At 42.7% G+C, this 25517-nt stretch overlaps 3 protein-coding genes across 3 annotated transcripts; 2 read left to right on the top strand and 1 right to left on the bottom strand.

Annotated features, from left to right (window-relative positions):
• Positions 1-1447: 1447 nt before the first annotated feature.
• On the bottom strand, positions 1448-4468 carry LOC133011402 (paired box protein Pax-5-like). The gene is made up of 7 exons (XM_061079133.1): positions 4426-4468; positions 4119-4284; positions 3178-3375; positions 2955-2995; positions 2764-2871; positions 1553-1696; positions 1448-1464 (listed from the first exon to the last, which is right to left on the bottom strand). Exons 1-7 carry the CDS (start codon positions 4466-4468, stop codon positions 1448-1450), a joined length of 717 nt encoding a protein of 238 aa, XP_060935116.1.
• A 1313-nt stretch (positions 4469-5781) lies between these two features.
• Positions 5782-11964, top strand: LOC133012042 (zinc finger CCHC domain-containing protein 7-like). The gene is made up of 9 exons (XM_061080008.1): positions 5782-6387; positions 6442-6589; positions 6879-6931; positions 7326-7436; positions 7921-8091; positions 8307-8342; positions 8583-8687; positions 9007-9124; positions 11110-11964. The coding sequence occupies exons 1-9, from the start codon at positions 6160-6162 to the stop codon at positions 11580-11582; spliced, it is 1443 nt and encodes a 480-aa protein (XP_060935991.1). The 5' UTR covers positions 5782-6159; the 3' UTR covers positions 11583-11964.
• A 496-nt stretch (positions 11965-12460) lies between these two features.
• On the top strand, positions 12461-24936 carry LOC133012130 (E3 ubiquitin-protein ligase RNF38-like). The gene is made up of 12 exons (XM_061080104.1): positions 12461-13837; positions 17445-17497; positions 17649-17830; positions 18738-19170; positions 19877-20014; positions 20127-20315; positions 21784-21945; positions 22031-22134; positions 22666-22747; positions 23060-23181; positions 23561-23660; positions 23962-24936. The coding sequence occupies exons 1-12, from the start codon at positions 13540-13542 to the stop codon at positions 24022-24024; spliced, it is 1926 nt and encodes a 641-aa protein (XP_060936087.1). The 5' UTR covers positions 12461-13539; the 3' UTR covers positions 24025-24936.
• Positions 24937-25517: the final 581 nt, after the last annotated feature.

Below are 25517 nucleotides of genomic sequence, written 5' to 3'. Positions count from 1 at the left end.
ACACACACACAAACACACATTCCAAATTCCAAATTCCTTTGCTTTGGTAGTAATAATTAATAAACCTTTTTCACAGCAGATATTTTGAGAACACAGTTTTGTACTTTTCCATTAAAGTTAAGTGATGACAGTGTGAGAGTGAGTGAGCATAGTCAACATCAGAGCTCTGAACTGAAGCAGCTAAATTGGAATCAATGGCTTTCTTACTGTAACGTGTCTAAATGTCTTCATAAAGAAGACCCATCAAACACACCTTCTATATATTTGCCGCTACACTTTCTGATTCCACGTATCCCACTGATGGAATAGGTAGACTCAGAGGACTGGACTGTTCCCATGGCAACAGATGATGCTGATGACACTGCAGGGGCAGAGGTCAGTGTTAGGAGACATTAGAGAGAGGCAGGTAGAGCAAGAGTGAGGAGGAGGGACAGAAACACTCACCAACTTCACAGGATGCCGATTGGACTTTGCTTCTTATGATTCTGTAAAGACAGAGAAGGAACTCACTCAACTCACCTGTTTTTTATCGTGTTACACACACACACACACACACACACACACACACACACACACACACACACACACACACACACACACACACACACACACACACACACACACACACACACACACACACACACACACACACACAAACACACACCAAGCTCACTCTTAATGGGCATACTAGATTCATTATTTTATTTTAAGATGTGATTTGGGTAAACTGAGCAATTGTCATGGAACCTCAGTGTGTGTGTGTGTGTTTGTGTGAGAACCAGCTCAGTGCAAAGGAACCATTCTTTTTTTCAGATATACTCTTTTACTTTAATTGTTTCATTTTAGTTATTATCTAAAGAACAAGTAATTTCAGATGTCTGATTTATGTGTGTGTGTGTGCTCGCGCTTATATATATATACACAGTGAAAACATTTGCCACCCGAGCCTGTTCACCACATGCCTCCTGCAGACTGATGCCCACTGCTGGTCAAAGATTTCTCTCTCGGCTTCGTTCTTTGACCCTGAACGTCCCTCCGGAAGCTCCCATCGACTCCTTTAATCCCTCATCCTTGAGGGCAGGCCAGAGAGACGCACGCCGGGGAGGAAACACAGCCACTGTTCTCCATCATGGGGCCTCTAATGATGCTCCACCTCCACCACTGACTGGGGAGAAAATGGCCACAGGGGTGGCAGGGACAGGGGATAATGCATTGTACTGATGATGCTCTGTTAAGCCTCCGTAATAGCAGTATACATTTGAGCCCAGTTTATGTAAATAAAAAGTCAAAAATGAGTCAGGTTATTTCAGATTTATTTGAACTCACTTGCAAATTGTGATGAAGGGTTCTATCTTGATGTATTGATCTTATAATACGTACAATTTCAATCACATACAAAGATCCTTAATCTTCTTTCTCCCGGGATATTTTAGATCGTCTTTCAGCTTCAATAACATGGAGACCCTAAACAAAAAGAGAAGATCCTTAGAGAAAACACACCGAAGCTTGACTGACACATGACACAAGTGTGCGTACATTGATGCAGACTGACCTCCTGGCTCTGGATTATGACTGGCTGGCAGGCTGGGGTAAAAGGTCAGGCTGGAGACAGATGTCAGGCAGTGGGCAGAGTGTCGCCAGGGGTCAGTGGAGGAACGTGGCTGATTGTGGTACAGGAAGCAGGAGAAGTCCCTTCCTGGAAAACAAAACACCTTCAGTCCACATTCACTTTCATCTCGATCTCCCTACTGTGACCTTTCCTCGTTCTAATTAGAGGAATAACAAAACGCATGCATGTCTGCACATTCCCATGTGCAACTGTGTGTATTTATCAGCTTGATCTGCAATTCTAATGGTTTCAGTGATGGAGGAGTGGAGGTGTAAGCAGGCCTGTAATGAGAGGCAGAGGTGAGGGGGAGGCAGGGAGGAGCACGACGCCTGCTGGCTGAGAGGAGAAGCCCCGGGCAGTGAGGTGGAGCTCCTGCTGCGGAGGTTGTTTCATTCAGACTAATATTAACACAACACCCTCAGCTTTACTCGTCTGTCTGCTGTGTGGTCGGATAGAGAAACCCCTGTAATCCCTTTCCTCTCTGGAAGTAAATCCTTTTTCCTGAGACGTTAAATCCAAGCTGAAGTCTTACATTCTGTTTGTAATACACAGGTAAAAAAGAAATGGAGATTTCTTGTTTCAGAAATGCTGGTGCATCGCTGTCATTTTCTACACTTAAGTTGGATCACTTTAATTCCTCCTCAAGATATTGATTTAAAAATGTTCCAGAAGCAATGGGACAGATAATCTTGAATTTTAAAACACGGAATAAAGAAAGATCTTGTGACTTACTTAATTATTTTCTTGAAGACAGGAAATAACATCACTGCTAACATGTGTGTGTTGCTTTAAAATGTCTTAAGGTACAAAAATAACTTGATTGTTTGTCAACCATTTGATTTAAATTCTCATTTCTTTTAATATATGATGTCGAAATACACTGTTCCACAACAACACAAATGTGCAACAGAAACTTGAGGAGATCCTGACAAAAAATATGAACAATGTAAAGAGAGCTTGTATTTTAAAATAAAATAAAATGAAAATCATTAAAAAATAACATCATTGAATATCTTGTATAATTAATTATTTGCACATATTAATGAAGTAAGCCTTTTTCATAGCAGATATTTTGAAACAGCTAAATTGGAATCAATGGCTTTCTTACTGTAACGTCTCTAAACGTCTTCATAAAGAAGACCCATCAAACACACCTTCTTTATATTTGCCGCTACACTTTCTGATTCCAAGTATCCCACTGATGGAATAGGTAGACTCAGAGGACTGGACTGTTCCCACGGCAACAGATGATGCTGATGACACTGCAGGGGCAGAGGTCAGTGTTAGGAGACATTAGAGAGAGGCAGGTGGATCAAGAGTGAGGAGGAGGGACAGAAACACTCACCAACTTCACAGGATGCAGATTGGACTTTGCTTCTTATGATTCTATAAAGACAGAGATGGAGCTCACTCAACCCACATGTTATTTATCGTGTCACACACACACACACACACACACACACACACACACACACACACACACACACACACACACACACACACACACACACACACACACACACACACACACACACACACACACACACAAACACCAAGGTCCTCTGTACCTGTTGATGGAGCTGATGCTGGGTACGCTCTCACAGTCACACACTCGCTCCAGCACCAGCCGGTCTCTGATCTCCCAGGCGAACATGGCAGGGTTGGTGTGTTTCCAATGCAGGATCATCTGCACAACTCTGGGTGTGGCCACTTTGGGTTTGGATCCTCCGATCACTCCTGGTCTGATGCTCCCTGTCTCATTGTACCTGAGTAAGCAATTTCGATATCTGTCAGGAGAGGTTAACAACTGACCTGAGAGCAATGAGTTGGACTAAAAAGCTCAAAGCTCCTAGGCAGAATTAAAGACAAACACATCATCTTGAAAGAAATCTGAATAATGTACCTTGGGATGGCTGCATGTATATGTATCTGTGTAAGTCTGCAATCTCTGAGCTCTTTATTAGGAACTGAGGTCTTTATTAGGAACACCTTTACAGTTAAGGTAACTGCATGATAAGCTGCAGTAAAGGCTTCATGCCAGCTTATCATACAGTTATCCAACCAGCCAATCATGTGGCAGCGGTGGAATGAACCAAATAATGCAGATGATGAATGGGCTGATTAATAGTGCCACACACACACAAGCGCACACGCGCACACACGCGCACACGCGCACACGCGCACACGCGCACACGCACACACGCACACACACACACACACACACACACACACACACACACACACACACACACACACACACACACAGACGTGCATTTATCTATAGTTTTTAGGACACTCATTGCCATAAAGCATTCCCTAGCCTCTTACCCTAACCATACAAACTAAATACCTAACCCTAACCTAAGCCTATAACCCTAAAATCAAGTCTGAATCCTCAAACAGCCAATTTAATTTGTGAGAAGCAGCCAAATAGTTCTCACAATGAGGTATTGAACCAAAGTTGGCCATGATGACTATAGGTAAAGACACACACACACACACAGGTTACCTGGTCAGTATTTTGCTGACACAGCCGTGACTGACGCGCAGGCTGCGGGAGATCTCACAGGGGCGCACCCCCCGCTGCGAGAGCTCCACGATGCGCTGCCTCAGCACGTGCGGCAGCGGGCGTCCGTTGATGAAGACTCCGCCGAGCTGGTTCACTCCGCCGTAAGCTGAGCAAGTAGTACACAGTCACACAGTTATTACAGTTATTATAGATACAACAGCAAGAGTCCTTCAGTGCGTGGATATCTGTGTACAGGCTGCAGGTGTCTCCTTATCACTCTAATGTCAAAATAAACATCGATACTCACTGTGCGTGACGGTGAGCGGCACCTGTTCGAAGAGCACTTCCATCACAAGCTGTGAAAAGTCTGACGTCCTGCTGCACTTCACAAGCTGCTGGAGACTAAGTGGGAATGCTTGAGACAAACATTTTCATTTAAAAACATCAGAGCGAATCAGAAGTTTTCCAGAGAGGGCTGTTCAGATTGTGTCCCTGACTGACAGGATGGAACAAGCACCTCTGCTTTCAGCACCTGAAGGTGGACAGCGGCACGAGCCTGCCTCTGATTGGACACACACGCACACACACACACACACACACGCACACACACGCACACAAACACACACAAACACACACACACACACACACACACAAACACACACGCACACACACACACACACACACACACACAAACACACAGACACACACAAACACACACACACACACACACACACACACACACACACACACACAAACACACACACACAAACACACACACACACACACTACACACTTACATACAGGTTTTTGTGTATAATAGATCAATAAATCGGTTTAATTTTCGATTTTGGGATCAGTCCTTAAAACTCCAGAATGTGAAAGTTTATTTTTTTTAATTGTAGAATGTGCACTGATAAACCAGATTAAAGCTCTGACATTCCCATGAAAAATACCAAGCGGGTGACATCACTGTCCCCAATAACTGTAGCCCTGCATTGTATAGTTGATAAATATAATCATTAGTGTTATTTTGTACCTTTCACTCTGTAACCTTGTTTAGATAAGTGCTACACAAATAAAGTTCTTCTTTTCTCAAAAAAGGCTTCACCAATGTATTATATTGGAAAAGAAGAACAACAGTTAATTCTACCTGGAATGCTGCCTTCTGCACAGATAACATGTATTTTTTGACACTGAGATTTGAATATTTCTAATATAATACATTTCAGTGAAATGCCTCAATAATAAATGCCGAATTACAAACAAGCAACAAGAGAAAACCAGTCCTTACAATCATTGTAAACACTTGCTCAAATGACGAATGAATGATATTTCATCATTATCAAGGACATACTCAAGTTTTGTACCTAATAGTTTTATCATACCTTAGAACAGCCCGTTTCAAACACAAACATTAAGCTGGAGTCATTATTATTTGAGACATAGAATAACACTAGAATAAAAACTAGTAAATGGTGCCTTTACAAACTGGCACTGTTTTCTGATATTATCAGTACTTTAACTTGACTTGTGATTCATAAAGGCATGATTTAACTCCGGGAAGGGCATTATTAGCCAAACTTAACGCTCGGCTCAGTTTTTGTTGGCCAACATTTTCTGCACGGCACCGGTAGAAGTGCTTTTCAGAAACTAGCGTGGAGACACCAGCCCGCTGCTGCTGTTCGGAGGGAAACCCGTCATATCTGTGCTTTATCTGAAGCCACGACCGAGAGGTTGTGAACTGAACATGGGCAAGGAGCAGAAAATACCTTTACTGACTTTGTTTGACTTTGCTTTGTCGCCTAATTTAGCGACCATAACTCTCTTGGCTATTGCGGAGCTAGTTCACGTTAGCATAGAGCTGGCTAGCTTAACGGTCCCTTTTGTGTGATTACAGTTCACATGTTTGAATTCAAAGTGAGGAATATAAAAAGTAAATTAAAGCAAGCTATTCTATTTTTGCCCGGTTAGCTGGAACAGCTATCGCTGTTTGATAGCAGAGCAACAAGCGGTCGCTGTGTGGCGCTGTTCCGTAGGCAGCATGGACCATAAGGAAACAGAGGAGGAGGAGGAGGATAGCGAGGAGGCTCTGTTTGTTGAGATCTTCAGTAGTTCAGATGAAGAAGGTGAAGGAGTGATGGAGTTAAGCTACCGGAAACGAGCTGCTCGGCTCAGCAGGGATCCTTCTCCTCCACTTCTCCTGGCCCTCTCGTTCTCATCTGGACGGGTTCCGGAGGACGGCAGCGCCAGCCCGGCTTCAGGTACTGGAGTATCCCAGGTGGAGGAGGAGGAGGAGGAGGAGGAGGAGGAGGAGGAGGAGGAGGAGGAGGAGGAGGAGGAGGAGGAGGAGGACAGGGAGCAGCCTGTTGAGGAGTGGATGTTCCTGGGAGGAGAGGAGCAAGTAGGAGACTCAAGCATTCATCTCAACCTGAGCTACTGGAGCGACCCTGAGGAGGAGTCTGGAGCTGAAGGTAAACACTGTCTGTGTTCTTGTCTGCCTTTCTGTTTGAGTGTCCTGAAATATTTACCAGAAGACGAGATATGTCCACTTGAAGATCATTGAAAGTAAGTAAGGTTCAGAGAGTTGTTACAATTACATTTTACAGGCCTGTGATGGGCATCATGGGCAAAAATAACAACAAGATAAAATGTTTCATATATTCATATTTAAAAAAAGTATCCTGTGTGAGAGCCGATCCATTATAGCTGTCGTACTGAAATGTCTGCATAACTCAGCTCTCAATGGTTTCTCCCACACAGATCCAAATGTGATGTCAGATGAAGATGCTTGGGCAATATCGGTGAAAGACAAGGTAACTTTTGGTAACTCAATTTGAGTTTACTTTATTTAGGAAAATTTGTAACTACTTTCATGATTAAGCCTATAGAACTTAAATGTTGAGTAGCAATTTGTTCCTACATTTATTTATATTTATCAAATCAAATATTCTACAAATATAAAAATACAATAGCATCGCAATGATTTTAAGTACAATATTGAAAATGTTTTATTCTAAACATTTTAAACAGTGAAGATGAGAAATGAATAATAGTAATTCTCAGCTTGAAAACTGGCAAAAGAATGTATGAAAATATTTGTTTTAATGGCTTCAGTCAAATATTGCTGTATGATATCAGGAATATGACTTTACATTATTTTATTTTTTTACTCTGACTGTCATCTCTTTGTCAACTCATATTATCTAGCTTGGAGCTGATCACTCTCGGACCGGCCGTTATTTTTACGCCGATCGTAATCCGACCTGTAACATCTGCAACAGAACGGGACACGTTGCCAAAAACTGCTACTACCACAAGGTAAAAGAAGACACACCTTTTTCTCTCACATTCAGAAAAGTACTTTTTTATTACTAAAAATGTCCAATGTATGAGTTTGATACAGTTGTTGGTTTATATACAGGATTTCCACAGGATCTTAAAAAGTTAGAAATGAAATACTCTGAATTTTAGGCCTCAAATGGAAATGTTTTAGTGGCATACAGTTTGTAATGTTTCCGTGTTATAATTCTTTATGGAAAATCCAGAATTGAGCAGATATATTGTCAGATATTTGTCAAATGTTACAGGTCTTAAATGTAATTCTGTGTGTCCTTAAAAAGCTTAAATTTAACCTATTTACACCTGCACAAACCCTGTGTTAATATCCTGTATTGCCTTTCCTTACAGGCTGCCATAGACTGTGTAGACATCCACACTGTTGAAATCCCATGGACACCTGTAGAGGATGACTGAAGATCATAACACCCATCTTAAAACCCTTGTATAACTTTTTTTCTTGCAGAAATGTCCCACTTGTGTCCTCTGTGGGATCCAGGGCCACAGCCAGGGGGACTGTCCCCGCCGACCCTGCCACAGCTGTGGGCTGCCCAAACATGGCCTCAGGCATTGTGAGAAGCCCCCCGTATGGAAGCAGCTCTGCCAGCGTTGTGGGATGAGAGGACACCTCTCTGATGTGAGTTTGCTACGTTAGGCCCCTGGGTCTTTTGGCCCATTAGAGTTTGTATGTGTTGCTCTGTTGAAGGAAAGGAAACTTTGAAAGCATTGGTCAGTTATGTGTGATAGATTTAGACAAACAGCTCCTCATCGTCAGTGCCGTTACACACTGCTCTGTTTTTTGTATTCCTGACCAAGAGAATAATGTTGGCTTTTTTCATGGGTTTTCCTCAGTTTTGCCCTGATACATGGCGACAATACCACTTGACGGTGAGTTGAAGTTTGAACTTTTTTCCCCTCATCACACTCTTTCTCATAAGTAAACTTCTGAACATTAAGTTTCTTGGGCTTATTGTAGAAACTCTGCTTGTTTGAGTCATTGGTGTTTTTGCTCAGAATTATGGAAATGACGTCCTATAAACAGGCTATCAGAAGATGCTATGTTTGAAATGGTGATAATTGTCCTTTTCCAATGTTTAAACGTGTTCTTTACTTTGACATTTCTTCAAGATTCGGTCGCAGGCTCCTCTCAGACCAAAGAAAATCCAGAGACTCAAATATAAGAGATGCTTTGCTCATTGTTACAACTGCTCTAAGAGGGGACATCATGGTTTTGTAAGTAGTGAATGAAAGGAACTCTTTCTTTGATTTTATTGTCTTTCTTGCCTTTTTGGCCTCTTTAATAATTTGTCCTTGCAGTCTCATCTCTTTTCTCTTCTTAATATTTGTGTCCAAATTACCCTCACCCTTATATCTCTCTGTTTTGGGTCAGACTGTAATTTATCTTCTCCTCTTTAATCCAGACTTTCAGTTGCATCTACTCTCTCTTCTCTTACCTAAATTCAAATTTTTTCCCCAAAAATTTTGTATCCAACTTTCACCTTTCTTCTTAATCCCCACCTCTGTGTTTCTGTCTCTCTTTTGTCCATATCAGGAGTGCACTAAGAACAGGATGGTCAGTGGGACATTTCCTTCACTGCCTTATGTTTTCCACTATGACACTATGGAAGACCTCCTCCAGCATTGTAACAGAAGGCACGGAACAACCAAAGGTGACAAAAACATTCTTTTATCTTTTATCTGTGCTCTTTATTGATGTTTTTAAAGGGTAGAGGCTTCAAAACTAATTTTATCTGATTGGAAAGACAAAAACCACATCATCCAAAGGATAAACTTTCACAGATATAAGATGACAAATTTCTTATATTTTAACAATTAATATAGCTGGCAAAAAAATAAGAAATGTGGGTTAATAACAAAAATAAACTATTAAAGATTGACCATATCAAATTGTGCATATACCTTTTATACTTCTAGCATTTTACAGGAGTTGCACGTAATGGCAAATAAACATGGTTTTAGCGGTTTCTTCTTTTCTAACTGGTTATTATTGTGTGTCCTCTATAATGTGTGTGTCATCCAACTCTAAAGGGCACCAGTTATATAATTTGTATTGGTCATGTTTGCCCAGATATAATCACTTGTGCATGTTTAAGAACACCAGGTTTAAGCTGGTGTGTTGCTTCCCTCTGTGGTTACATTACATTTCATTTAGCTGACGCTTTTATCCAAAGCGACTTACAATAAGTGCATTCAACCCGGAGGGTACAAACCAAGAACAACAAGAATCAAGACAGTACAATTTCTTCGAAATAAAGCAAAACTACAAAGTGCTATAAGTAAGTGCCATTTTAGTGTTACCAAAGTGTTAGTTTCAAAAGTGGTTAGTTTTTTTTTGTTTTTTTTTATTATTTTAGGTACAGTCGGAAGAGGTGTGTTTTTAGTTTTCGGTGGAAGATGTGTAAACTTTCAGATGTCCGGATGTCGAGTGGGAGCTCATTCCACCATTTAGGAGCTAGGACAGCAAACAGTCGTGATTTTGATGAGTGTTTAGCTCGCAGTGAAGGAGCAACGAGTCGTTTAGCTGAAGCAGAGTGGAGTGAACGTGCTGGTGTGTAATGTTTGACCATGTCCTGGATGTAAACTGGACCTGATCTGTTTACAGCATGGTATGCGAGTACTAGTGTTTTGAACCGGATGCGGGCAGCCACTGGTAGCCAGTGAAGGGAGCGGAGGAGCGAAGTAGTGCGAGTGAATTTAGGTTGGTTAAAAACCAGTCGAGCTGCTGCATTCTGGATGAGCTGCAGAGGTCGGATGGCAGTAGCAGGTAGACCTGCCAGGAGGGAGTTACAGTAGTCGAGGCGTGAGATGACCAGGGCCTGGACCAGAACCTGCACCGCCTTCTGAGTGAGAAGGGGGCGTATTCTCCGGATGTTGTAAAGCATGAATCTACAGGACCGCGTTGTTGCAGTAATGTTGGCAGAAAGGGAGAGTTGGCTGTCGAGTGTCACACCCAGGTTCCTAGCAGTCTGAGTGGGGGTTAGCACGGAGTTGTTGGTTGAACGATTCCAGCCCCTTTCACCGCTGCTTTGTTGAATCTCTAACCAGTAGTTATGTCACAGCCTCCTAGACGGCACTTTGAAGTTTAAACTTTGGAGGGAAATAGTAACAACATTTTTAGGGTTCACTTAATTTAAGTTACGATAGAAAATAGTGATATTGTCACTTGGGGTCAGCAAATCAAGCTGTTAACACAACATTGACATTATCATTTTATATGGCTGTTTGTATCCAGCTGATGTAAACACAGAACATAAGCATTATCTCACAGTCATGTATTTGGCCACTAAATAGATTAAAATCCAAGATTTTGTTTTTTTCCAACACCTCTTTGGCTCTTTGTCTGCTTAATTTTCCATCATGTTCATCAATTGGTGGATTTGTAAGAGCTTTGTTCATGAATACAGTTCCCAACTGTGACTGAACACGTAGCTGGTTAGGATGGAGAAGTAGAGCTGATGGGGGGTTGGTTGATAATTATTTTTGGGTTAGTAAGTGAGCAGCCTCTTTAACATTGCGTTTGACCCATTGTTGATATGAATATATTGATAAGAGCAGCTGTTAACACCAGCCTTTATAAAGGCTTACACTGATTATTAAGTACATTTTTTTTTTAAATTGATGTCTTTGTTTTCAGAGCTTGGGGGCGCTGGATCCATGCAGCACCCGTCTGAACCAACAGGGCAGCCAGGGGAGGAGAATCAGCCGGTCCTTTGGAGGAGCGTGGTAAAGCAGGAGACATGTGGCCGAGCTGGCAGGAGGAAGACGTGGCCAGAGCGGCGCAGAGAGAGACAGGAGATAAAGAAACTAAGGAGAGAAGCTCAAGCCAGAAGACAAGGAGGTATACTGGGGAGGTCTCGTCATAATTTTGATGATGCAGCAGACCCCTTCAAGTCCAAATGTCATCATCACCGGCAGTCCACACCGCCTCCGAAGAGGAAAAAGAAGGATGAGGCAGCTGTCAGAAAGAGCCGGAAGAGCAGAGAGACGGAGAGGTGGAAGAAGAGAGGAGGGATGAAACGTGGGGAAATATATCCTTCTGGTGATGTCGACAAGGGAAGTGAAAACCTGCTCTCCCCAAAGCAAAGAGTACGTCACAGAAGAAGATAAAAACATTTTGTAAGTGACTTGCAACTGGATAACAAAAAGGTGAATCGTACCTTAATGTGTTTTGATTGATTGATTTGTATTTATTAACACAAACCACTGTAGAATAGCGCATACAGTTAAACTATTTTCATCTTCTGTGTACCGCGTTTGAATGTACCTTTGTACTTTCACCTTGCTCTGTAAAAATGTTTAATTATTATCCTGACATTTCCAATGGTTTGTTTTGTATTTTGTGATCAGCTTTTACACTGTGTTTTTTGGCTCTGTTGTAAAGTGTGTTTTGTTATCTCATTAAATTCACAGCCAGTTTGACAGTAACTGTAATTTCTTGTCATTAAAATACTTGAAATTGGTTCAGAGGCACAAACCTTTGATTGTCCTTGGATGCTAAGCTTACAATGTATATTTTGGTTATTGTAGATTCAACTTCAATAAACATGCATTTCCAGGCAAATCCACGTATCACTTGTGTTCAAAAACGTGTTGTTGTTTTACGTTAAACACACGAGAAAAGGGGGTTTGGTTTGTGTAGTGTGTGTGTAGCAGGCATCAGACCTGAGCGTATCGTCCCTCTGCTGTGAAGCTGCTGAATTATTAATGAGCTGAGCAGCTGCCCGGGGTTTACCAGACCAAAGCAATCGACTCTGCTCACAAGCTTCCACTTAAAACTCGACATCTAAAACTGATAATTAAACAAATGTGACTTTGGCAGATGCTGCGCGACCTTCCACGTCTCCTCGCTCCGGGTGTCGTAAACAAGAGGCGGATTTGCGTGGAGCCCAGCGTCACGTCTCTCTGCGGTCGATTGGTCGCGACTCGGCAGGGATGTGAAAACTCCCACTGATCGATCTCCACTACGCTCCCTGCTGACCGGAGAAAACACTGAAAGCGAGAGAGGGGATTTAAATGGGACAAACATCGTCCGCCGTGTTTGACGGATAACGTAGCTATCTGCCCCCCCGCCCTCCTGCTTCCCCCGGTAATCCGCTATTAGCTCCGGTGGACGACGAGCCCTCACGTCAACACGAAGCGACGCTAGCTAGCTCGTAATGTCGGCTCTGTTGGACTTGTTTTCCCCTGCAGACCAAGCTTTCTTTTAGCCCCGGGCTAGCTGGAGAATCGAGATTATGCCCCTGAACGAGCAGGTATAGTGAGCCGACTCGAGGGGGGGTAACCTGACCTCGCACAGCCGGGTGCACGTCGCAGTGGAGCCGTCATTTCTCCACGAACCTATGCTAATAACTTTGCTTCACGGCCAGCTACCAGGGCGGTGGGGTTCTTCTCAGTTTGCTATCGCTCGACAGCTAGCCATCTTTTCTGTGCTGGGGGATCTAAGTGTTAAACTTGGTTTGCTGTGGCTGGGGAATATATTTACTTCAACTGAGCAGTCGCCTGTTAATGGATAATTATCCAATTGGTTGAGGAGCACCTTGCTTTCAACCATTTGCCTTTAAAAACACTTTACTCTACTGTGTGAAAGCCCGACACTGGTCCTCCGTGCACAGACAATAGAGAACCGGAGACCTGCTCAGTTGTTGCTCCGCTGGCGACGCAAACTACCGATAACAACACAGGAGAATGATTGTAGTTTGTTACTAGTTTAAAGACTATATTTTTTATACGCATTCACTTTCGTAAGTCGACAAGTCAATACGCGTTTTTCGTTGAGTTGACGCGCACAGACAGGAGCCAGGAGGAGAGACTGGATGGAACCGGGGCTGCTTGCGCAACATACGGGATTTGTGCTTCCCTGAGCCCGCTGCTGCTCCCAGGTGTGCCCCCCACCCCTCGGTCCATTTAAATGTGTCAGAGAACCCGAGCAGTGACCGGTCATCACCAGCGGTAACCCGGCGGATCGACAGACGTGCAGAGGCTCCTGTCCGTTTCTCCAGCCCACCTCCATCACGTCCATCCACCACCACCGCCCTCCTCATCATCCGCCTCCTCCTCTCCGGCCATGGACCCCCCGAGGACTCGCTCGCGGTCCCGGTCTGGCTTCTATCATTTCGGCATGAACGGCAGCGTCGGGGGCAGCGGCGGCGGTCCCGCGGTCGGCAGCGGGAGCTTGATGAACGCCAGCGGGGGAGCGGTGAGCTACCCGCCGCAGAGCAACCCGGGCTGGGCACCCCACCACCACCACGGCGGTCGGAGCTACGCGGAGGGCCAGCAGCAGCAGCAGCACGCCCAGGGGAGCTACATGTCCGCGGGGCCGCCGCGCCACGCCTCGCTCGGAGCTCACCGACACCCCGGGGCCGGTAAGCTGGCTGCAGGAAACAGGGCCCGTAGCCCGGGCTAGATGCATCATGCACACACTCGCACAGGATCCACCCCCCTGGGGGATGCATGCGGACCACTGGCAGCTTAACAGGCTTTGAGACATTTAACTAAAAGGGTTTGGTGCTTTCACTGCCAGGTGTTGTTTGAAAGGCCAGCTGTATGCTAGGTCAGTAGATCCAACAGAGGCTTAGCTTCGGAGGGTTGAGTAGCATTTACCTAAGTAAACAGAGCGCAGCAGGTTCCTGAACTTCCTGTCCTGGCTGTCACTACCTGGCTTTACAGTGGCAGTGGAAATGAGCCTGACCCTCAGCTGGAGTTATGCACTGCACAAAAATCCCCCTTGCAAAGTCCTGGAATGGTGTGGCTGAAGGCCTGAGGGTCATATTGTGTTACTCATGTGGAGCCCAGGGATATATGCATTTTCCAAGTGGTTTAACCATGCCACATTAGTCTGTCCCCCCCCCCTCCCCAGTCTCTATTAGAACTATGTTTGAAGAGAGTCTGATAGAAAGAGCACACACAGTCCTTGAAGTTGTTTTGAAATGAGAGCTCTGTCTAGATAGTGATTTTCCATGCTGCCATAGTCGTCATAGCAGTTCAGCATAAATCTTCATGCTGGTCAACTTACATTTAAGCCTATATGCAAATCTTTACATTGTCCCAACTAGCCAAACTGGTTTGTCATCAGTGGTTCAGTGCTGAGCAAAGATTGATGTTGTACTTTAAAAGCAAACATAAATAAACCAGAATCAGAATCAGAAAGTAATTATTGCCAAGTAGTAGGTTTACACCTACCTGGAATTTGCTCTGGTTATTGGTGCATACAATGAACATAGAAACATAAAAACACATTAAATACATCACACATAAGAAAAACAATGGTAATAATAACATTTAAAAATACCCAATATATATTTAGTCACTATTTACTTCTTATTTACAGCATTAACAGCAGATTGGATGATGGTTTGTTCACTTTAAGTCAGATTTATTTATATTGCCCAGTATCAGTAAAACAGGGAGTCAATTGACTTTTCATGCCCACAGCAGCAGTAGGTCCCTGCTGTCAAAAAGAAAAAGAAAAAACTCCCCAAAACATTTAAGGAATTAGAGAGAGAGAAACAAATGAAGCTGATACAGCAGCTAATTAAATGCACCACCTCAGTTCAGCTTCCTTTAATTGATCTCATAGACTCCCGGTTGACAGCAGGTTTCCATTGCTGACTATTGGAAAGTGTCTGGAGAAGCCTTCTGTTACACCAGATTGGATCCCCTCAAAGGCTAAAAAGTGCTTTGAATGAATTAAAGCGCTCTTTTAATGGGCCTCTGTAATAGTAGCACTGTTGCCAAACACCAAAAATAGCCCAGACAGAGGGGACACGCACACAGAAACGCATACTTCTTAAATTGAAAGACTACAGAGACGTTTGTGTGCATGTCCCTGCTGTGTGTGGTGCTTTCTTCCTCTTAGCAGCTGCACATGCCTCTTTGTCGAAGGCTGGGGTCTGCGTGTGACGTGTTCCCGCTTGTATGGTGTTGATCGCAGATTTCCTCTTTACCCATGCTGCTTTATTGTCGTACATGTCCCAGTATTATGCCCCTTGGTATCACTGTATGCAGGAACTTGGTTTGGAGGATGTTTTGAAAATGGGTCTCTGTCAAAAAATGTTCTCCTCCCCCTCTACCACTCCCCCGCTCTCAAGAAATGACTGTTGCATCCCCAAACGTGCAAGCATTGCAATTTAATAGCAACCGGTTTCTGACACCATCATTAATACTGTCATGAAACCTCTACAGAATATGCGGGTAACATAGGTTGTTCTTTATTTTTGGCCTGTTTCTTATAAATAATTGTTCACGTCTCTGTATCTAAGAATAAGAACAGGCGGAAAATGCTACTTGGTGACAGCTGATACTCAAAAGTTTTCTACCCTGCCTGGTTGGGTGTCAGTCTTGAAAGAAATGGTGTCAGTCTTCCCCAGCAGCCATGCTCGAAGGAAGCAAGGTCACGTGCTCGCCAGCAGAACCCGTCCAGCCTGGCTCCCCATCCCCTCTCTTGTGGCCCCCCGGGTGAATCAGCACTAACAGACCTAGTTCTGCGCAAAACACATTCGGGGCCGAGTCCCAGAACCCTATGAGGTTTAAAGAAAAAGGGATAGCAGATGAATAAAGATGTGAGCCAGTGAGTTGGCCCTCCTGTCGGCTTGTCAGTCAACCAAGCGTCCCTCTGTTCTCTGCAGCCACTAGCAGGGCGTCTTTGAGCTGTCACTATCGGCAGACTTCACATGGCTCTGGAGTGGTGTTGGTTAAAGACAAGAAAAGGGGTGGGGGGGCTGGATCCCAGATTTGTTTTTTTTTTCCCCTCTGAGAAGGCTGAAGGGGCTGTTTGGATGACAGAGAAATGGTGGTGGGGGGGAGAAACAGAACGAGATGAGGGGAGGATAATTTTTTTTCTCTTTTTGGTGATTAAAGGTTTTTGGGGGGGACCGCTTAGAGGAAAGTCTTGTCAGCTGCGTTCAAGGACATCCTCCTTAAGCTGCTGAAATGTGTGTGTGCACATGCTGCATCTAGACTGCACATGTGGACTCCCAGATAAACAGCTGGGAGAGCATTGTGTTGTTCTGAGATTAGGTTTGTGGCCTCAGAGCTTTATTCAGTGATGTATTTGAATGTTTTTTTAAAAATCTGATTCATATTTAGGAGTCTTTTTGTGGTGGCCTCTTGATCTTTGGAGAGATTGTTATCACTTATTCCTCCAACACGAGGAAAAAAACCGGCACGACATATGGTGCTTTCTGGTAATGGTTAATTTCTAAAGGAAATACTACAGTTTCCGTGATAGTTATTATTATTAATAAGCTTATTTTTAGTTTATTTAACTGTCCAAAACTGGAAAAAAATTGTACAATAATGCAAATCTGACAAGCTGAAACCAGATATCTGTCAGTGTTTTTATTTGATAAAGCACTAATGGAGTTGCACTGATGCAGATTTACTTTCTTTCAATGGACTAAATCAATCCATGACCCTGTACAGAGTACATCAAAAGTGATGTTGACGAGGAGCTGATGTCAGAAGACAAAAGTTATAATCCAGGCTCAACATATAACATGGGCTGTAACTTGGCCATGTTTGATTGTGGATCTGTGAGTTACTGGGAGTTGCGTGGCGGACTTTCATGTTAGATCACAGAGAAGGATTTGTCTATGAGAGCCAGAGAAGATGAGTCCATGGTGACATCTTCCAGAGATGGCTTCCTTCCTTGTCTGCCTGTTTTAAAGCAGGGGATGTAAAGGCTGCACTGGAAGACAGGCCCTAAGTGACAACAGGGGACCAAGACTTTTCTGTTGTCACTGTTGGATATGGTGGTGTTAGGTCTGTACAACTGTTCAAGCAAATCAGCCAGGCTGCAACAAGATATTGACTTTTTGGCATCCAGTGTGGCGTTAGATTTGGGAAACGAAAAACCAAAGACAACCAGCTGCTTGTGTGTTGGTTCAGAAACTGTACGTACAGGTCTCTTGTGATGTTGTTTTTTGTCAGCGCTCTTGTCTGATTGTGATTTATTTCCTATGTGGCCTGCAGGAGGAGTGCTTCATTTTCATCCGGATAATGTGTGCAGTGACGACCGGGACAAAGTAAGTAGGAAACATGACCGGTGTCCGTTGCCTCTGCTTTGCTCCTGGTTTGAATAGGATTTGTATGTCATTGTTTTCTCTCTCATTCATTCTCCTCTTTTGTATGCCCTCTTTTTCTTCTGCTCTCCTCCTCCCTCGCCCCTGTGTGCAGATGGAAGACAGCCCAAGCCCGAAAAGGCAGCGTCTTTCCCAGCAGTCAATGTTGGATCTGAGCTCTGCACCTCCCTCCACTCCCTCCTCACCTATTCGTCCATGGGAGCTGCCTCCCAGTCGCAGACCACACCCCCACTACATGCCAGAGAGATGCCACACACCTGTTCGCAATCGCCGCAGGTAAGTATGTGTACATGTGTAATAATGCATATTACATTATTTTAATTACTAATCTGGGGATTGGTGATATAAAATGTCAAAAATATAATGATTACTACCATCACAAATTAAAAGATCCCAGATATATCTTGAAATGAATTTGAGAATATGGAACAAATGATAAATGTTTTCAGGCAATAGACCAGAGTTCCCCAAAGTGAGGAGGCTTGAGCCCCCCCAAATATTAATATATTCAAATATTATTGTGGCCATAATCGTGTAGTCCGATCTTCTATTCACCCATAAATTATACACAAATCATACTTTAATAGACATTAAATTAATTTCTCTTAATTTATATTTGATGAATTTTCCTAAATGTAACTACATGTTTACAGCCCAGTCTGAGACCCACCTGCTATACCCCCAAGGCCCCCCAGTGGGCCAAGGCCCACACTTAAGGAAAGTGCAAAAGGAGGATATCTTATAGTTATCTATCAGAATTACATTTTATTTATTTATTTACTGCCAAATAGACACTTGTGAAATCACTGAATTAAGGCTTTTTAAAAATAATTGTTTCAAATAGCTTCCATTAAAAAAAAATATTCTCCTGATTAATTTCAAATCAAATCTTTTATGATTCATTTGTCCGAAATCCAAAATACGTCGGCCTTAAACTTTTTATCAAGTTTTTAAATATGCGTTATGGTGAAATGCTATAAACCATGTATCAGCATAAAGGATCTGTCTTTCTTGAACACATGTGGTAGAATACTGAAGGCAGCAAATTTCTTTTTCCTTAGTCCGGCTCAGTGTTGGTTTAGCTTGGTCAGAAAGTTACACTCAAACCTAACATTTTGAAGTATGTGGCAGCTCCAGTATTCATGCTGAGAGAAATGAAGACCTCTTTTTTCTTCCCCTTCAGCCCTCCAATGAGACGCCAGCGTGGCCGGAGAGACCGTCTGACCCGCCACCACCACCACGCCCACAACAACCACCACCACTACAACAACAGTAACAACAACAACCACCACCACCACCACCATCACCACCCCAACGCCCACCATCATCACCACCATCACCTGCACTCTCACCACGGCCCGTCGCCAGGCCACCAGGATGAAAACTACCGTCATCTGGCTCCTCCTCAGGGCTACCCACCTTACAGCCAGCAACCACCTCGAGGACCCGGGCCCGAGGAGCGTTCAGGTTACCATCCCCCAAACCCCTCCCCGAGACCCCTCCACCAGTCACCCAACCTGTCTCCGAGGCTGCTGCACCCAGCAGCCCACCAACAGCACCCACACCCTCACCCATCCCAGCATCAGAGCAGTGTGGTGCTGGACCTCCATGAGCAGGTGAGCAGCACCTAGAGATGAGAAAATGAGAAAACATGACTTTGTGTTTATGACTAAGTTTGATTCTCAAAGATCGTCCCTTCTTGTGCATTCCTGTCTCCTCATGCTGAACCAGAATGAGACACACTCACAAAACACTAGAAGAGGGAAAATGACACTGCTACACATGGGAATGTTAGCTTATTTTTAGCAAGATGTAGAGGATGACGACTACTGTATATCCATTCAACAAAACAATCTTCATTTGTTTGTCTACTAACACTTCTGATTTGTTTGGGAATAATTCAATGATTAATTTAGCTTGGTGAGAAGTGTTGTTTGTGTCTTTGAACTTTTCAGAACTCCAAATACACACAAATATTTTTTTCTTAAGCATCTTATCCTGTATGTGACATGAGTATGTGAATAGCCTTTTTTATACCAGAACTAATATCCACACATTAGTGTCGGTTACAAAGGGAAAAGCCACTGAATGTTACACAAAATACCATTTAACTTCATGACTTATCCCACATCTAATTGTTTAGCATTAAAATCAAACAAACTTCAGTTTATTTTTAGCGGTTTGAAAATGAAAGATGCAGAGAGACCATATGAACCAAATCCTTTCATAAGCATCATTCAATCACAAATGCTTTATTTGGTGCATATATGTTGTGTTCTAAGTTTGTATGTAAACATCTTTCCCCTCAATCTCCATATTCAGGGTTCAGTTCCTGTGTCGTATTCTGTGTCTCCTCCGGGAGCGCCGCCCGGGCTGGCTCCTCGCTCGGCCCCTCAGCAGATCCCAGCATGCTCGGTGGTTTTCAGTGGACAGCACTATCCCGTCTGCAGCGTCCCTCCCGTAAGACATTAAATTCAGCTGTTTACATTTGACTGGGTTTTCTTTATTTGATGCTTTCATTGTTGCTTACTTCCTCTATAACAGCTTGTCTTTTTTCTCTCTCTCCCATCAGGTCCTTCAGACCTGTTCTGTGCAGCACTTACCAATGCCCTATCCCTTCCCATCCCTGCTGTCCAGTGACCCGACCTTCCTATTACCCCCTCCTCACCTCCCTCATCCCCCCACACACCTTTCCCACCACCCGCCTCACTTGCCTCAGCCTGGACAGTTTGGACCCTATCCGACACAGCAGGCACGATCGGTGAGTCAGAACATGCACAGTATGTTGTGTTGAGGTGATTTTTCTTTCAGCCATAGCAAATCAAATGAATATTTGTGAATGTTACAAAGAATGATATGGATATTTAAAGGGACTCTCACCTTTGTTGCATTTTTACACTTTTTTTGGATAAGGTTAAATTGGTATTAATAAGGTAATGACACTCTAAAATGCAAGACAGACCCACCAGGAGTAAAAACAAACAATTATTTCACTCTCATAATATTTAGTGAAAACTTCAACCAATAAAATTCTTCGGACCGAAGGACCTTATTGGCCGACAGACCTGTCTGTTTGCTGCATGGACATGCAGGTTTTCCGTCTGCTTCTTGTGGCGCATTCGTGCGTGCGCGGAGGCAGTAGGTTGTAAGTCTGCTTGTAAATAAAGTTTCTTCAAAAAAATAAAAACACCGCGGATGGGAACGAGGGGGTGGGGCATTGGAGGAAGGCGGGATGATTTGAATGTGCTGTAATTCTCAAATGCAACAAAGGTGAGAGTCCCTTTAAAGACTCATGAGACGCTGGTATTAACTTTCTATGTGCTCCTTAGAAAACCTTTCGTCCTATTTTTTTTTTAAATATTAACAAAACCCTGTTTTCTTGTGGGATTCAGCATCTTTCAAGAGCTTTAAATGTTCCACTTTACTGTTGCATTTAACTATACTATGTTAAAGTAAAATGGGTGATGCATATTTTACAAAATAAGCAATTTTCTTTCTTCTCCTTAAGCAGTAGCAGACAATTGGGGATAATGTATGGTTTTATAATATATGAAGACTTGTAGTAAAAAGGGCCATGTTGGCAGCATCATTTATAATAAAAGGAGGTAAAACCACAGATGAAAACTAGACATATCTGTTGCTATTGGCTAAATATAGCATGGAAACTATTGATTATCTGCTAATAACTAAATTATGCACCCGTTTTATAAACATGTTTGCTCCCTGAAGTTCATGCTTGTTTAACTCCTCAAGCTAAAGCATTATGGAGTTTTTTTTAAATTTTGTTCATGTTTAACTTTTCTTAGTTTTTTTTATTTTGACTGCAGTTTGAGACATTAGTTGTTTAAATAAAATTACGCACCAGTATTATATTCAGTCGAACATATCTTTGCTTTTTTGCTTGGATTTTTGTTATATCTATGTAGAGAACTATTGTGTATGTTACATCCTGGGTGCCACGGTGGGGAAGGGGTTCGCACTCTTGTTACATCAAGAGGGATTCTGGGAGTTTGCGTGTTCTCCTCATGCCTGCGTTGGTTTTCTCTTGGTTCTCTAGTCTCCTCTCACAGTCCAGAGACATGCAGCTGAAGTTGAATGCTGAAACCATGTTATTTGTTTCAGCTGATAGACTGGAGACCAGCTGATTAGTTTTGCTAAGCTCATTGTGGTTGAATTTTTTTCTGTTGATGTGATTGCATGAAATTACGTTTGCCTCTGCTCTTCCGCAGCCATTACAAAGGATAGAGAATGACGTCGAGCTGCTTGGAGAGCACCTGTCTCTGGGTGCTGGGCTCCACTATCCGCCTGCCACACACCCAGCCCTCAACCCACACTCCACACAGCTCCACTTCCTCTCCCATGATCCCCTGCCACAGGAGTTCTTCGGAGTGGTGAGCAATAAGAAGGAGTTATAAAATGCATTATAATTTCTTCTTTACATAAATGATCTGACATATATTTGTTTTCACCCCACAGTCCTATCCAAACTTCATTCCTCGGCGTCTCCCGGGGCGACGGTACCGTTCGCAACAGCCACTGCCACCTTCGCCTTACCACCCCAGCCTCCTGCCTTACTTCCTGTAAGTAGATCCGTACATGCATTTACTAAGACGAGACAGTTATGGTGAAAAAAGTTTTTCTTTTCTATAAGCAAAATAAACAGTAAATTACCTAATATGATAACTTATACCTGAAGAACCATATAATGGATGATATAAAAACGTCAGATTTCAAAATGTGGTGGGATCATTGTATTTTCTTGAAACTTTCAATAGCAATATATATTTAGAGTCTTTCCAAGAGAATAAATCTTTGAGTGGTCCTTAGTTATAGTTAAATTGTGAAAACAGAAGAGCATCAAATGATTTAACAAAGGATTGGTTGCATAAAAAGATCCTGAGCCTTTCTCAGGCATTTTTTCGAATCACGATGAATAATGAATACACAGAAATATATAAAGTGAGAATAAATATTTAATGTAAGATGGTAAAATATAATTTTTTGGGGGGCAATTAACTATTCCTCTTAGATTCGAAGGCTATAAGAGCTTCTTTTTGTAGCTTTGAGTGAAGCTACTGCTACACCTTACAGCTTCACATCTCCTTCTGCAGTTCAATGCTGCCAGTCCAGCCCACAGGTCCTGCGATCAGCCTGGAGCTGGATGTCGACGATGGAGAGGTGGAAAACTATGAGGTTGGTCTTCATATGTCTGATTCTCTTGTCTGCTGGATGCAGACTCTGATTCTTGTGTTGTTACTCCTGCCATGTTGTTTTTCTCTTTGTCTTTAAATGCAACACATGGAACATTTCTGTTAACTTTTCTGGCATTTTCAACTGTTTAGGAGTATATTTTATGACAAATTAATCATATAGATTATCAAACCACTTCCTCTTTTCCTTTAAATTTATATTACAAGAACCAGACAATCCTGTGTAGGATTCTGCCTTGTCTGAGGCAAAGGCTCTACTAAGTACCATTCTATTTGCTGATGATTTTTCCCTCAGGCTCTCCTGAACCTTGCTGAGCGTCTGGGAGAGGCCAAACTCAGAGGACTGACCAAGGGAGACATTGAACAGCTCCCCTCCTATCGGTTCAATCCAAATAACCATCAGTCTGAGCAAACACTGTGAGTGCCTTTTTACAGCCACAAGGTCATCAGCTGCTGAGAGGCTGAATTATTGTTAATTACATTTTCTGTTCACCGAGACAGAGAAGAGGTGAACATAACGGGCACAATGTCCTAATTCTTGGCACACATTTCACAATGTAAACGTATATACAAGTATAAGATGCTACATGATCATAGACAGTTTCAGTTCTCTCACAATAGATTGTAAACTAATTTTCACATAAAAACATTTCAGTCTCCAAGAGACATGGTCTCTTGAAAAAACAAATCCACCACATCATGTAGTTTTACAAATGGTCAGCCTAAATATCCTTTGTGTCACCTGTAGTTATTGTGTTGCAATACTTTGCTTCATCGTATATCTGTTGTGCTGCAGGTGTGTGGTGTGTATGAGTGATTTCGAGTCCCGTCAGCTGCTGCGAGTCCTGCCTTGCAGCCACGAGTTCCACGGGAAATGTGTTGACAAGTGGCTCAGGGTAAGTGTGTTTACCTTCCATGGCAAATCCCGCACTGTTCCTTTACATTTACATCGATAGAGTAAATGGGTAAGTCTGGTTTTTAGAAAGCGACCAGGCAGTGCTGCTTTAGGAGTTCCAATCAGTAAATTCCTTTTTTGTTCAAAGACACAAACACTCTCCGTACAGGTCTGCATGAATTAAATGTCAGTAAGTGAGAGTATCACTTTTCCAGAGATCTGTCAGATAACTCATAGATTTTGTATGATTTATATTAGGACCTGCTTCTAAAACCTTACTTTTTCCTTCTGTCTGTCCTCAGGCCAACAGGACGTGTCCCATTTGTCGGGCCGATGCCTCAGAAGTTCAGAGAGACTCGGAGTGACCACTAGAGAGAGCCAGACACTCCTCCACTGTCTGTGCGACACGTTCAGTACTGCCTGCTCCTCAAAGCTACACCTGCGTGCTTGTACACGCACACAAACACATGCACCAGTTCTTTGCCTTTTTGTACAGCACCCTCTCCTTCTTTGTTGTTCTTCCACTAATTATGTTTAAGTTTCACTCTCCCTGAGATTTTCCCTCTTTCTCTGCCCCTCTTCCAGTCAGTCTTTTTTCCTGCGATTAGTTTTTCTTGTACATGTACATACACGCTGGTCCTCACATTTCTCAGTGAATGACCCACCATCCTCCAGTGGTGTGTATGTGTGGGTTCACATGCAGCACAACTGCGCAATTGTTGTTTGGTCGGTCCTAGAGTGTGTGTGTGTGTGTGTGTGTGTCAGATTTTCTAGCTGTCCTGGAGCATGCCTGAGTTTATGTTGTGTATCCGACAAGAAAAACATCTGCGAGTGACTCACTTGACTTCCTGTTTGTACGTTGATGCACTGTATGTCTGTATGCATACTCTGTCTGTATGTATGTTAGACTTTAATCCTTTTCTCTTGTTTGACACTAAGGGTCCATGCTGCCACTATACTTCTAATTTGCCTATTTGATCCGTTTTGTTTCAGCAGAGTTGTTATGATTATGATTATTATTAATAAAAACTTATAGGTGATTGTTTCATGCCTGGCGGTTACCTCATCTTTCTGGTTTTGGTTATTTTTAATTATAAGCGCTTCACAGTACTTCTTTGAAATTAAGCACAGTATATTATATATTTTTCTTTTCGTTTGATAGCAAAAATGAGTTTGTCTGTGACTTTGCAGTGGCACATGTGTTACATATATACATATATATATAAACTGTATAAATCTATGAATATCTGTATACCAAATAAAAGGCTTGATATTAACTTTTTAAACTTAGCATTTTGTATGTGTTTTAAAATGTTATTTCTACTCAGAATTAAGAGCTAGTGAAATAAATCAGATGGTGTTTTTTTCATCCCTCTGTTGTAGTGGTGCTGTTATTAAAATATGACATCTAGTTCAGGCTTGGGTTTTTAAATCCTGGTGGGATCCTGGAACAAATGACATGAGGATTATGCTCTCTAACATGCAATCAATTCTATTAGCAGCTGGTGTACACATCATAATCTGAGAAATGTCTTATTCAGAATTAAATCAATAGTCAGATTATTGGTGTCCATGACATTTTTTGCCACTTAATGCCGTGTGTACAGGTGTATTAGCTTCACACCGCCACTAGGCGGTGACACTGCTCTTTTAGATCACCCTCACTCAACATCAGCCCAAGCTGTTAACGGTTTGCTTCCCCTCTCACATACACTGGTTTACATGTAGTCAATATGTATGAAACACAAATTCAATACAGCAAGTAGAATAAAAACCATAACAGCACAGACCTATAAGACAATTATAGGTTTGTGTTTTATTCTTCACTCAGTCTGGGCTGTGTATAAATGGGCAATGT

Source organism: Limanda limanda, chromosome 10 (genome assembly GCF_963576545.1).
Source record: "Limanda limanda chromosome 10, fLimLim1.1, whole genome shotgun sequence".
NCBI lineage: Eukaryota > Metazoa > Chordata > Actinopteri > Pleuronectiformes > Pleuronectidae > Limanda > Limanda limanda.
This window is presented reverse-complemented; position numbering and strand designations above follow the sequence as displayed.

Coding starts and splice junctions, on each gene's coding strand:
- LOC133011402 (XM_061079133.1), bottom strand. CDS start 4,468: ATGGAAGTGCTCTTCGAACAGGTGCCGCTCACCGTCACGCACA. Junction 4,285..4,425: donor GCCGCTCACCGTCACGCACA/GTGAGTATCGAT, acceptor CTACTTGCTCAG/CTTACGGCGGAGTGAACCAG. Junction 1,697..2,763: donor TAGCGGCAAATATAAAGAAG/GTGTGTTTGATG, acceptor TTTGTTTTCCAG/GAAGGGACTTCTCCTGCTTC.
- LOC133012042 (XM_061080008.1), top strand. CDS start 6,160: ATGGACCATAAGGAAACAGAGGAGGAGGAGGAGGATAGCGAGGAGGCT. Junction 6,590..6,878: donor GGAGGAGTCTGGAGCTGAAG/GTAAACACTGTC, acceptor TCTCCCACACAG/ATCCAAATGTGATGTCAGAT. Junction 8,343..8,582: donor GGCGACAATACCACTTGACG/GTGAGTTGAAGT, acceptor CATTTCTTCAAG/ATTCGGTCGCAGGCTCCTCT.
- LOC133012130 (XM_061080104.1), top strand. CDS start 13,540: ATGGACCCCCCGAGGACTCGCTCGCGGTCCCGGTCTGGCTTCTATCAT. Junction 17,831..18,737: donor CCTGTTCGCAATCGCCGCAG/GTAAGTATGTGT, acceptor CTTCCCCTTCAG/CCCTCCAATGAGACGCCAGC. Junction 23,182..23,560: donor CATCAGTCTGAGCAAACACT/GTGAGTGCCTTT, acceptor GTTGTGCTGCAG/GTGTGTGGTGTGTATGAGTG.